The sequence below is a fragment of the Myotis nattereri genome (genome assembly GCF_964212035.1).
Source record: "Myotis nattereri genome assembly, chromosome: X".
Lineage (NCBI taxonomy): Eukaryota > Metazoa > Chordata > Mammalia > Chiroptera > Vespertilionidae > Myotis > Myotis nattereri.
In genome coordinates this window covers 39101264-39115612 of record NC_138078.1, presented here as the reverse complement: position 1 = coordinate 39115612, position 14349 = coordinate 39101264, and the positions used below count along the sequence as shown (strand labels likewise).

At 39.4% G+C, this 14349-nt stretch overlaps 1 protein-coding gene across 1 annotated transcript in view; it reads right to left on the bottom strand.

Moving 5' to 3' along the window:
- ATRX (ATRX chromatin remodeler) overlaps positions 1-12725 on the bottom strand; it is a 274911-nt gene extending 262186 nt beyond the window's left edge. The window contains exon 1 of the mRNA XM_081080786.1: positions 12433-12725. Coding sequence (XP_080936912.1) covers positions 12433-12452 — 20 coding nt within the window. The 5' untranslated portion in view covers positions 12453-12725. The remainder of the gene's footprint in view (positions 1-12432) is intronic.
- Between the last annotated feature and the right edge of the window lie 1624 nt (positions 12726-14349).

Genomic DNA, 14349 nt, shown 5'->3' with positions numbered 1-14349 from the left:
GGTCGGCAAACTGCGTCTCGCGAGCCACATGTGGCTCTTTGGCCCCTTGATTGCGGCTCTTCCACAAAATACCGGCTTCTGCGCATGGGCCACGAAGTTTCAATCGCACTGTATGTGCGCGCCCACACGTGGTATTTTGTGGAAGAGCCACGCTCAAGGGGCCAAAGAGCCGCATGTGGCTCGCGAGCCGCAGTTTGCCAACCACGGGCCTAGGGGAGTGGTCAGCAAACTCAGTCAACAGAGCCAAATATCAACAGTACAACGATTGAAATTTCTTTTGAGAGCCAAATTTTTTAAACTTAAACTATATAGGTAGGTACATTGTTATTAACTTAATTAGGGTACTCGTAAGCTTAGGAGGAGCCACACTCAAGGGACCAAAGAGCTGCATGTGGCTCGCGAGCCGCAGTTTGCCGACCATGGGCTAGGGTATTTGGAAGGCCACCCACATGCCCAGTGCTGGACACATGCTCAGAAAAGACATGAAAAAGCCATAAGCTTTCACCTCTGGCTGACCCCTTAGCCACCACTCAATCAGGAAGTGAAGGCTAGAGAAGAGCTATAAATGACCTGGCTAAACACTGATAAAGTACCCCAAAACTGAGACAATCTGCAAAAATTGAGAGTTGTTTCGTTATGTTTGCTTCTAGGCATTTAAGGAAAGTTCTGTCAAACCACAACATACCAATAAACTACCAGAACAAGCACTTCAGTGTCTATACATGACAAAAAATATAGTCTTTATGAAAATAGGTTAGAAAGTTCATTAAACAAAAATTACAACCCAAAACAAACAGTACAACAAATCCTGGGGAGGAGGAATAAAATTTCCCAGGGTTACTACATTAAATACTGTCATGCCTCACTTAGCAACCAGAATATGTTCTGAGAAATACATCATTAGGTGATTTTTGTCATTGTGCGATAAGTCAGAGTACACTTATGCAAACTTAGATGGTAGAACAGTGATGGCGAACCTTTTGAGCTCGGCGTGTCAGCATTTTGAAAAACCCTAACTTAACTCTGGTGCCGTGTCACATATAGAAGTTTTTTGATATTTGCAACCATAGTAAAACAAAGATTTATATTTTTTATATTTATTTTATATATTTAAATGCCATTTAACAAAGGAAAATCAGCCAAAAAAATGAGTTCGCGTGTCACTTCTGACACGGGTGTCATAGGTTCATCAACACTGGTAGAATCTACTACACACCTAGGCTATATGGTATAGCCTATTACTCCAGGGCTACAAAACTATACAGCATGTTTCTGTACTGAATACTATAGGCAATGGTAACACAATGGTAATTTGTATATCTAAATACATCTAAACATAGAAAAGGTACAGTAAAATATGGTATAAAAGATTAAAAAATGGTTACCTGCATAGGGCACCTACCAAGAATAGAGCTTGCAGGAATGGAAGTAACTCTGGGTGAGCCAGTGAGTGGTGAGTGAATGTGAAGGGCTAGGATATTACTGCACTACCGTAACCTTTATAAACATTGTACATTTAGGCTACACTCAATTTATAAAAATAAATTTTTTCTTCAACAAGTTAACCTTAGTTTACTGTATTTTTTTACTTTATGAACTTTTAAATTTTTAACTTTTTGACTTTTGTAATAACACTTAGCTTAAAACACAAACCAATTGTAGAGCTGTACAAAAGTATTTTCTTTCTTTTTTGTTTTTTAATCTTTATTGTTGAAAGTATTACATAAGCCCTCTTTTTTCTTCCCATTAACTACCTCCAGCCCACTCCCGTGTGCCTCATCACCTGTCTGTGTTCACAGGTTATGTTTATATGCATACAAGTTCATTGGTTGATCTCTTCCTACCCACCCTCCCCTGCCTTCCCTCTGAGGTTCAACAGTCTGTTCATGCTTCTATGTCTCTGGGTCTATTTTTGATCATCAGTTTATTTGGTTCATTAGATCCCACATATGAGTGAAATCATGTGGTACTTATCTTTCTCTGACTGGCTTATTTCGCTCAGCATAATACTCTCCAGGTCCATCCATGCTGTTGCAAATGGCAGAGTTCTTTCTTTTTTATTGCAGTGTAGTTTTTTTGTCAAAAACTAAGCTACAAGCCTGGCCGGTGTGGCTATTTGGTTAGAGCATTGGCCCACACACCAAAGGTCACAGGTTCAATTCCCAGTCAAGGGTACATATCTGGGTTGTACGTTCGCTCCCCCGCCCTGGCTGGGGCAAGTGTGAGAGGCAAACAATTGTTGTGTCTCTAGACACATCGAGGCTTCTCTGTATCTCCCTCACTCCCTTCCCTTCCACTAAATGGAAAAAAATATCCTGGGTTGAAGATTAAAAAACAAACAAAAAGAAAACACAAACACACACACACATACATTAGTATAGATCTACACAAGATCATGATGATGAATATGATGAATATCACCATGTTTCACCTTCACATCTTGTCCCACTGGAAGGCCTTCAAAGTGAATAACATGCATGAAGCTATCATCTCCTCTATCTCCTGTGATAACAACGCCTTCTTCTGGAATGCTTCCTGGTGGAATTGCCTGAGGCTCTTCCCAAGGTGAAATAACTCTATTCAGAAATATGTCCATGGTAGTTTTGCTTGGCTTGTTTCTTTTTTTCATCAAAGATTTGCTTGTAAGCAGATAATGCAGTATGAACATTCCTCACTATAATGGAAACCTTTCATTGTTGGGGGTCCATGTTTTCAAACTTTTTAAGCAGCTTACGGAGGTCCGAAAAAGCTTCTGCTAAGCCCTAGCTGGTTTGGCTCAGTGGACAGAACATCAGCCTGCGAACTGAAGAATCCCGGGTTCGATTCTGGTCAAGGGCACATGCCCAGGTTGCAGGCTTGATCCCCAGTAGGGGGCGTGCAAGAGGCAGCCAATCAATGATTCTCTCTCATCATTGATGTTTCTATCTCTCTTTCCCTTTTCCTTCCTCTCTGAAATCAATAAACATATTTAAAAAAAAAAGTTCCTGCTAAAACATTCACTGTCACTTTCCTTGGGAGCTGGTCTTATGGGACCACCATCATATATGCAGTCCATCTAACCAAAACGCCATTATGCAACATATGACTATATTCAAAATGTCCATTTCAAAAAAAGTTACATGCATGCAAAGAAACAACAGAGTATGGATATTCACTAGAAAAAAAGGAAATTAAGAGGACTGTCCACAAAGAAGCCCAGACATTGGAATTAGGAGACAAGACTTTAAAATCAACTGTCTTAAATACACTAAAAGTGATGACAAGGAAATCATGGACAAAGAAGTAAAGGAAACCAGGATGTTTTAAACACGGTAAGACTATCCAGTAAAGAAATTATAAAAAGAAACCAAATAAAATTTTGGAATAGGAAAGTGCAATAACAGAAATTTAAAATCCACTATCGAGGTTCAACAGAAAATCTGAACAGGAAGAAATAATCAGTGAACTAAGATTAACCAGCATAAGCAGAAAGAAAAAAATAATGAAGAAAAATGAATAGAGCATCAGGATAGACACCATCAAGCATACCAACACACACATAATGACAGTTGCAAAAGGATAGAGAAAAAGGAACAGAAAGAGTATTTGAAGAAACTGTAACCTAAAACTTTCCAAATTTCATAAAATACACGATTCTTCATATCTAAGAAACTCAACGAACTCTAAGTAGGATAGAGATCCACACTGAATCAAAATATAAATAAACTGTCAAAACCTAAAGAAAATTTTGAAACCAACAGAAGTAACCTGTACAAAGGGCCCTCCTTAAATTAACAGCTGAACGAACACCTTCAAGACCAGATACATAACATATTTAAAGTGCTGGGGGGGGGGGGGGAGACTGTTAACCAACAATTAATTCTACATGTAGGAAATGTATCCTTGGATAAGGAAGAAGAAATGTGACAGAAAACAAAAGCTGAGGGAATTTGTTGCTAGTATACCTGCCCTACAAGAAATGCTAAAAGGAGTCCACCAGCCTGAAGTGAAAGGACACTACAAGTGTAACTTGGAGCTATATTATAAAATAAAAAGAACAATGGTATAAGTAACTAAAACTACTTTTTTAAAGTTTGTAACTAACTCAACCTCTTTAATTGATAATCAGAAACATCCCCCAGCCCTGGCCAGGTGATTCAGTTGGTTGGAGTGTCCTCCCTTACACCAAAAGATTTCGGGTTCGATTACCAGTTGGGGGCATGTACAGGAGGCAACGGATTAATGTTTCTCTTTCACATCGATATTTCTCTCACTCTTTCTCTCTCCCTCCCTCTCTCTCTCTGTCTCTACCCCCTTCCTCTCTCTCTAAAAATCAATAAAAACATATTCTTGGATGAGGAATTAAAAAAAAAAACACACATAGCCCTGGCCGCTGTAGTTCAGTTGTTTTAGAGCATCATCTCATCTCCTACACCGAAAGGCTGCGGGTTCAATCACCAGTCAAGGAGTATACATAGGTTGCAAGTTCAGTCCTGGTTGGGGTACCTGTGAGAGGCAACTAATTGATGTTTCTTTTCCTTTCTTTCTTTCTTTCTCTTTCTCTCCCTTCCTCTCTCTAAAATCAATAAACATATCCTCAGGTGAGGATTAAAAAAAGAAATTTTTTAAAGTATCATCAGTGATATATTTTTTAAAAAGAAAAACCTAATAAAAATGGTAGCATAACTTTACACATATTAACCAGTTAACTGCCACGATATTTTAAATTTAATTAAAAAAGGTAAGCCACTTGCGTCTATAGACGCTTACTGCGTACAAATGTTAAGTGATTAAGAAATACACAAATAGACCAATAAACATGGCACTTTACCTTGAAAAAGACCTTAAGTTTGCTTGTGGAAGTGCGCATCTGAAGGGTTGCAGCTTATGAATTATTGTGAAGTGATGGAAGGAGGGCTATCTGAAATCGGATGGAAAATTGTAACAGATGTGGATGGGTAAGACCCATAACATAAGGGATGAACTGTGATAACTGGTAGATGTCTGAAGTGTGTGTATGTATATGCAAATATTTTAATGCAGCTCAGTTAAGCTTGGTGCAATTTCCTGCAAACTCTATAAAGGGCCAGAAAATAAATATTTTAAGCTTTGTGAGCCATTAGGTCTCTGTTGTAACTATTCAACTCTGAGATTGTAGTACAAAAGCAGCCACAGACAATGTAAACAAATGGGCTTGGATGTGTTCCAATAGAACTTTATTTACAAAAATAGGCCACTGGTTGGTGGCCATAGTTTGCTGACCCCAACCTTGCAGACAAAATATTACATAAACAAATGAAAAGTTTTATGTTCAAATTGTCGCCTTGTTGGAACAAATTCACATTTTCAAAACAAGCATTATGTCAGAACTAGGTTTGAAATGCTATCAAATAAATAAAAAACTAACATAACTCAAATAAGCAAATAGCAAATCCAGTATTACTTGAAAATAAATTAGTTTTGAGTTTGTACTTTATACATCAAATGTCACACAAAAGCCAACAGACCACTTCAGATGACCAAAATAAAGACAACTAAGGATAGATTTAAAACAATCATAGTCATTCAAAATCTGTGCATTAAATTCTACACAATCTTTAAGGAAAGTAGGTAATACTTTTGACAGTCCTGAACTAGAATCATCAGGCTCACTCACAAGATACATGTGGCTTTTACAAGATCATCAAGCTACAAAAGCTAGCCCAGAGCTCTGGCTGGTTTCTCAGTGGTTAGAGCATCGGCCTGAGGACCAAAGAGTTTCGGGTTCAATTCCCGGTCGAGAGCACATACCTCGGTTGCAAGCTCGAACCTTGGCCCCAGTCAGAGCAAGCAGGAAGCAACCAAGAGATATGGCTCTTTTACATGGATGTTTCTCTCTCTCCTCTTCTCTCTCTTCCCTCCTGACTCCCTTCCACTCTCACACACACACACACAAAAAAAAAAATCAATGGAAAAAATATCCTCAGGTGAGGATTAAAAAAAAGTTAACCCAGAAACTGCAATATAACATGAATAAGTTCTGGATATCTAATGTACAGCATGGTGACTATAGTTAATACCATAATATACCCTTGAAAGCTACTATATAAATAGATCTTAAATATTCTCACCACAGCAGCAAAAAAAAAGGTAATTATGTTAACTAATCTTACTGTGGTAGTAATTTTTAAGTATATACATATATCAAATCATCACATTATACACCTTAAACTACACAACATTATATGTCAATTACATCTCAATAAAGCTAGAAAGAAAACCAAGCTAATTGCACAATGGTCATACAATATTTGTCCAGCAGTTTAGTTAAAAATTCTAAGTTAACCTTTTCCCAAATAGAAAACACTAGTATATACAACATTCCTTTACTCAAGGTGATATGGAATCCTCCCCCAGTCCAGTCTTCTCTGTCAAAACTATACCCACCCTCCAAGGGCCAGATTCAAATGCGCTCTATAAAACCTTCCATGGACCCTTTCAGAAATGTCTTTCTACCCTGAACTCCCACAGCAACTTAGTTTTTACCCAATGCAACATTTATCATTTTATATCCTGCTGCAAAACTATTTGTGTATATGGCTATTTCCTCTGCTATGTGGGAAGTAAGACTAATCATTAGCCATACTAAATCCCTCTGCCTGGACTGCCCTTTTTCATAGCCAACCCTTAACTGCTAACTCATCTTCAAGACCCAATACAGATACCATCTCCTCTGCAAAACTTTTCTTAGACAATCCCCAAATTAGGCTTTCCTTCATTTCTGATCCATAGCACAACCAATATACCTCCATTTTAGCACTTTGTGACTGCTTATTTACTTACTAACTCCCTTGCTAAATGAAGAATGCCTTAATTAAGTAGGCATGAATTTTGTGAAGAGCGAAATTCACCTTCGTTTCCTTTGGTGATATTTACCTTAAGGAACACTCCACTTAAAAACCACTCAACCTAAAAGCAGTCAAGGTGGTGATCTTAAAAAGCACCTACTATTCCAGGGACATAAACTTCTTTTGTTTGTGGTTGGCAAAGGCTGAGCTGCAGTTAGTTAAAAAAAAAAAAAAAAAAAAAAACCTAAGTGAATCTTCCACACCGGGGATGTGCCTTTTTAAATGCAAATAATTAACCCCTCCTAACTCCTTTGGCCCCCTTCCTTTCCCAGACCACATTAGGGATGGGAGTATTGCACTGAGACAGGTGGTGGGGGGAGAGGGGTTGAGAGGAGACTGGCAGGAGACTCACAGAAGATTCCACCTTGTCAACCTTTGCAAACCCTAGCACAGTGCCTGCCCCCTAGTTGATACTAATGTAATTAATCAACAAATAAAGCATTCCCCTAAAAATGGAACATAGAAAAAAATATATATATCACTGCCATACAAATATTTAAACAAATATTGAATGGAACAGTTAACATGAAAACTGAACTACAGATAACAAGAATGGCTACTTCAAGCCAAAACTGAAAGACAAAGTCTCAGAGATAGTATCAGAAAATAGTGGTGCACATCCAACAGATTCTGGGCCAATCACATCAGTAAAAGTTCTCTCCAATGTCAACTGAAATACCTGCACAGCATTAGCTCCCAAACTGGACAAAGGGTGCTATGACATCAAGGGAAGCCACACAGCCATGGGTGCCAAGCAGAAGCCTGGAGTCACAGAGACATGGGGTCCAAACTCAGTCTGTTGCTCATTCACTGGGAGCCCTGGAGCATGACTTAACCTCCCAAAGTGTCACAGTTTCCTCATCTGTAATGTAGGGATACAGAATTACTACCTCAGCCAGGCCAGTGTTGCTCATTAGGTTGGGCATTGTCCCATGCACCAAGAACTTGCATGTTTGATTTTTGGTAAGGGCACATGCCCAAGTTACAGGAATTGATCCCCAGTAGGGGGCATTCAGGAAGCAGTTCATTGATGTTTCTCTCTCATTCATGTTTCTATCTCTCCCTCCCTCTCTCTCAAAAAATCAATAAAAAAGAATTACTACCTCAAAGGGTTATTATAAGGCCTAAATTAAAAACATCACATAAAAAAAGAAAGGAATAGTGGCTACGGGGCAAAATTCACAGAATATTTTCCCAGGGCAAAAATCACAATTGGCTAGAACTAATATAGGTATTTTCAGAAGTATCTCCAATCATAAAAGAGCACAACTCTAATACAACTGAATATAGTATTCTTCCAAATAGAGCATGTCCTGAGCCACAATAATTAACAAACTTCCCATGAAAATTTTTTTCTTTTCCAATAAGTGTTTGCACAAGTATGTGTACATGATATGACAGATTATATTAGCAACAAAACATTTATTTCCTAACCATGTAACTTTTAAGGCAAAAAAAGATATACATGCAATGAATAAAGAAACTTCTCATCACTACTCTTCTCCCTACCCCCAAAAAAGGCAATAAAGTTTAAGAATGACTGATACTCAAATAAGAAGGATCACTTTTAAATAACTGACTTTTCAATGTATGATTTTGCCAGGTCATCAGTTTATTTTCTTCCCTCTTGCCTACTCGCTATTTTTTTTTAAATATATTTCTTTATTGATTTCAGAGAGGAAGGGAAGAGAAAGAGATAGAAACATCAATGATAAGAAAGAAACATTGATCGGCTGCCTCCTGCACACCCCCCATGAGGGATCGAGCCTGCAACGCCAGTATGTGCCCTTGGCTGGAATCGACCTGGGACCCTTCAGTCCACAGGCCGATGCTCTATCCACTGAGCCAAGCCGGCCAGGGCTACTCGCTATTTTTTCACCACACTATCCTAGAAAATTTCTTTTTTATAAAAAAACAAGTAAAAATCAGACCTAATCAAGTGCTCAAGAGAAGATCTGATAAAGAAAAAAATCTGGAACTACTGTGTAACAAAATTAATGGTAATGCATTAATTGTTCATATTATGTCTCACATTAGAAGAGAATCAAGAGTGATTTGGTGTTTGGGTTCAACTCACTCAAACATTACCTGTCAGATCATCCTTCAACTGATTATGGCTTGTGATTTATGACACTTCAGCCTGAGATAGTTCTTCTGACCATTCACTTGAAGCTCTTTTATAGTAAATAATCAGGGAGCATCATGCTTTTTAAAAGTAATTCTCTACATTTACTAGTATGTATGTGGTTCTTTACAAGGGTTTTTCACATAACTTAAAGACTCTCCTGGAATTGTTTCTTTTATCCCACTATCTCATCTGTACTTAAAGACAAAATATTGTTAACAGCTAAAACTCAAAGCTGCAACAAATGACCACAATAGTAGCTAACATGTGTTTCTTATAATACTTGGGCTAAAGTGGTCATAATCATATTAGATCTGGCAGCTTAAAGAATCATTAATGCCTTATGGTTAAGAACATAAGCTCTGGAGTCAAGACTGGGTTCAATTCCAGCATCACTAATTATAAGCAGTATTAACTTTTGATCAAGTTCTATGATCTCAAAGAACTTATGCCTCAGTTTCCTTCTCATCTGCAAAATGAGAAATACCAAGTACCTACCCCATAGGATTGTTTCAAGAATTAATCAAGATTATACAGGTAGCCTTAGCTGGTTTTGCTCAGTGGTAAGAGGGTCAGCCCAGGACTGAAGGGTCACTAGTTCAATTCCAGTCAAGGGCATGTACCTCAGTTGCAGGCTCCATCCCTGCCCCAGTTGGGGCACATGGGGAGGCAACCAATCAGTGTCTCTCTCTCACACTGAAGTTACTATGCTGCTGTAAAAAGGAAGGGTCTCCTACCATTTGCAACAGCATGGATGGAGCTGGAGAGCATTATGCTAAGCGAAATAAGCCAGTCAGAGAAAGATAAATAGCACATGATCTCACTCATTTGTGGATTATAATAAACAACATAAACTGATGAACAAAACAGATCCAGAGACAGAGAAGCATCCATCAGATGCTCAAACCTCAGAGGGAAGGTAGGGGAGGATGGGGGTAAGGGGGAGAGATCAACCAAAGGACTTGTATGCATGCATATAAGCATAACTAATGAACACAGACACCAGGGGTGGTGAGGGCATGGGGGGATGGGGCAATGGGGGATAAGGACACATATGCAATACCTTAATCAATAAAGAAAAAAAGTCAAAAAAAGATACTTAATTAAAAAAATGAAGTTTCTCTCTCTGCCTCTCCCCCACCCTTCCACTCTCTCTAAAAATCAATGGGAAAAAATATCCTCAGGCGAAGATTAACAAAAAATAATCCTATATAATAAAAGCTAATATGCAATTTGTCCCCTCAGGAGTTCAACTGAATGGGAGTTCAACCGCTTGCTATGACGTGTGCTGACCACCAGGGGGCAGCGTGGAATGAAGGAAAGTCCCAGCCAGCAGCTGGCAGCCGGCAGCTGGGGGAAGGAAGGCCCCCAATCAGCCCTGATCTCTGGCCAGGCCTAGGGACCCCTGCATGAATTTCATGCACCAAGCCTCTAGTAACAAAATACAAAATTAAAAAGATTATACAGGTAAAGGTATAATTCTTACTCTTACCACCAGGTTCTACAAAAATTCAAGAACCATAAGGAGAATCAACCCTGGCATAAAATGAATAATTCTATTCAGAAAGTGTATACATGGTTATTCACTCACTCTAAAGAAAGGAAGAAATCCAAATTCAGAAAACCCTACATTTTTAAATGCCAACTTTGTGAGATACAATAAAGTACACCCTTCATGATGAACATGAGCACCTGATAATAACCAACCAACAAGTTGTACTGGTACGTACCTCTATGGGTCCAATACCCTATATATAAAGGTTTACTATCCTTGAGACAATAAGCACAAATTCAGAAACCAAAGCCACAATGTTTTCACAGCTAGGAATCTATAATCTAAGAACTAAAGTGTACTTTTTTCTCGCGGGAAGGAAATCATCTATCTACTGGTGGTTAATGCAGAAAAATAGTCATAGGTATCATAGGCTCATTCCCAAAATCTATATACTAGCTAAAGAGCCCCATAAACACATAACATCCTAGTAGTTACTCAAAGGCACATTTCGCCAACTACGAATGCAATTCTGATCCATGCTCCCTGTTTTTTCCTTTAGTTTGCCACTAGGCGCCAAGAATACATCTCAGTTGGCTGGCCAGTGTGGCTCAGTGGTTGAGCATCGACCTATGAACCAGGAGGTCACCGTTCGATTCCCACCGGTCAGGGCACAAGCCTGAGTTGTGGGCTACATCCCCAGTGGTAGGCATGCAGGAGGCAGCCTTCCATCACTCATAATTGATGTTTCTATCTCTCTCTCCCTCTCCCTTCCTCTCTGAAATCAGTAAAAATATATTAAGAAAAGGGAAAGCTAAGTTAAAAAAAAAACACACATCTCAGAGTAAAAAAAATTATTAATTCACAAAGGATGGAATGTCCAATGTCAAACTGCCAGAGAAGCAAGCCAGCCACCTGTCTAAAAGTGGTATACATTTCATATTAACCCATATTTTTAGACACTATCAAGAGGCAAATCAGAAGCACAAAGGGAAAAAAGCCTGAATCTAATAAACGTGCTTGATTGGTAAGAGGCAGCCTGCTAGGCATAGCTTCCCTTGCAATAAATCTTACTTCCCATCAACCCACATTTACCTGCTCCCCATCCCTCATGGAATAAATAAAGAAACAAAAATAGGGTCTAATTACTTTTGCTCGAAATTTGCTCAGAAAGTGGGAAAACATTTGAGATCTGCCTTACCAACCATAAAAGCTGGACTTCACAAAAAAGTATGCCCTTCGGAAGCAAAACCTCATGTTACTTTCCCCTTGCCTAGAGGTAAGTCCAAGGATACCCTTGAGGATCTTAAGTAGAAAAGGGATGTAAATACTTGGCAAGATCCATCCATTCACCCCCAGAAAGGGACTTGTCCCCACGGGCTACAAAAACAAAAATCTGCAAGGCCTGGGTACTTCCGGTCTCCAGCAGTCTTAAGGCCACTAAGTCGTCCCAGGATCTCACATCCTCATGCACGCACGCCCTTCCCCCTCTTCCCACCCTCTCACCCCCTTCTTCCCACCCTCCCACCTCCCCCTCTTCCTACCCTCCCACCAGCTTCTTCCCCAACGCAGTTTCTAGGCCCAAAGATTAGGAAGAATGACGGGGATTGCAACAACTGCCTCCGACTTCAACGGTCTCAATGCACAGGCATCAAATAAACAAGAGGAGGCCAACTAAGCTTCACTGGTTAGGGAACGTTAAAGCATGCGCCCAACATGCCAGGCCGCCCCCCCACCCCCACCCCCACCCCCACCCCAATACCACCCCCACCCCCACCCGGAGCTGGAACCTACCGCCAAAGCCCAAAACCCTTCTCACCTAAAGAGAAAACGATGCCTCTTTCAGCTAAGCAACAGACAGGTCTGAGCCACCAAGCCAAAGCTTTCCCAGACTCAGAATGCGCGTAGGCCAAGATCGTTAGGACCCGTGAGACCGGGTTGTGTTTTACCTCATGGGCTCAGCAGTCATGTTTTCGCTTCAAAGCCTTATGGGCTTCAGCTACCGTAGGGCGTCGCTCCGCGCTTCCTGGCGCCCGGCTACGACAGAAATGCACTGCACTCAGTCGTCACGATAGCTGCTGCTGGAAGCTTCCCACAGCTCAAAGGCCGCGACTACTGCCACCACTGCAGAAGCCGCGGAAACAAAGCGACGCAGCCGCCGCCGCCATTTTGTTGGGCCGAGGCTTAGGCAGGAGAATTGGCGCGTCCTCCCTCTTCCTCTTTCCTTCCTCCATTGGCTACCTCCTCCTCAGTTCGGATGCTGATTGGCTACGGAGATTCACATTCTTTGGGGGCCTGTTGCTAAGGCGGTCTGAGTCATTTGATCCTCTCCACCTTTTTGTAGAGGTTCGCACCAATTTAGTCCCATTGACCTGAAAGTGCTAGTGACTATTTTGACTTTTTTCCAAAATGCTTTTTGATGCATCCTCTTTTCTTGACATATTCGCAAACTAATAACAACAACTTACATTTATTGAGAGCTTACTATATACCCAGCACTATACTAATCTTTATCTGGACTATTTCATGTAATCTTCATACCCTGAGGGTATACACACTATTATTACCTACATTTTTCCAGATGAGGAAACCAAGGCACAAAATCCCACAGTAGTGAAGCCGAGATTCAGGCCAGACACCACACTCTTAAACACCAATCTATACTTAGATCCTAAATGTTCTTTCCAAAATTCCAGGTTATCATGAAGTGCTTTCCTTTTCCGGATGTTTTATGTATAATATTCAGCATGTCATATATATATATGACATAAGACCAACTTGAAACCTGCATACAATTCTTTCAATATTGAATAAACTCTACACTGCTGCTTGGAAAACACACACACACACACCATTTACCCAATCTGATGTGATGTGTAGCTCACAAACGAACCAATCTAGATCTGTTTCCTCATTACAGAGGTATGGTGGATGATCTCTGCTTTCATGTTCTATAATTTAATGGTCCATTGGTAATCTCTGCAAGTCACAAATCAGTTCTCTAAAATTGAATAGTTTCAATTTTTTATCCAAAATTATTCTGCAATACATGTTTTAGTTAATTCTGTTTGTTTTTCTTGAAATCTGCAAGAACTCCTGTTGTGTTTAGGTTGCAGGGTTGCTGCTTTCTATTGGAATATCAAGTGATGAGCCTTTTTTGAATGGAATACTTTGATAATCTGATAGACTCAGACAACTTTTTAATCAAAAGAAGCTTGTACACATTTCAAGTCATCTTTCAAATATTTAGGTACCATTGCCAACTGTAGAAACCAGCTTTCTGTATCCAGTATACTGATTTTCTTCTTGTGGTACATTAAGCATCACTTAAATATACAACTTACAGAAGTTTTATTTTTCTCCCTGGTAAATGCAATTAACTAATTAACTTGAAAGGAGATCCACTTCATTACTGAAAGCACACAACTTTTAAAACATATCTTGGTGACAAAGAAACACTAAAGAGCTTTAAATGACATCCTACAAATAGAGAACAATAACCACATTTTAATCATTGAATTTTAAAAATACACAATAACTCACTATATTTGTTTATTATAAGAAAGAGTATTTCTATGCTTTTAAAGGATAACTAACAAAGTTTTACTGATATAGTTATATCACTTTCAATAAATGCTTCTCAATTACTTTCATTCAGCTGTATTTTAGAAAAAATTCAATGTTACACATCTCTTTCACAATTTTTATCAAATTGCCACAGAAATCAACTTAGAACCCTTTCTTCCTATCAAACCTAATAGGATTCTTGGCCATAAGTGTGTAATTTGTGAATTTGCTTATTTGCTTTAGAAGAAAGAGAAGGTAAATTACCTTTAAGAGAACAAGTTGGATGAGAACTAGATCCT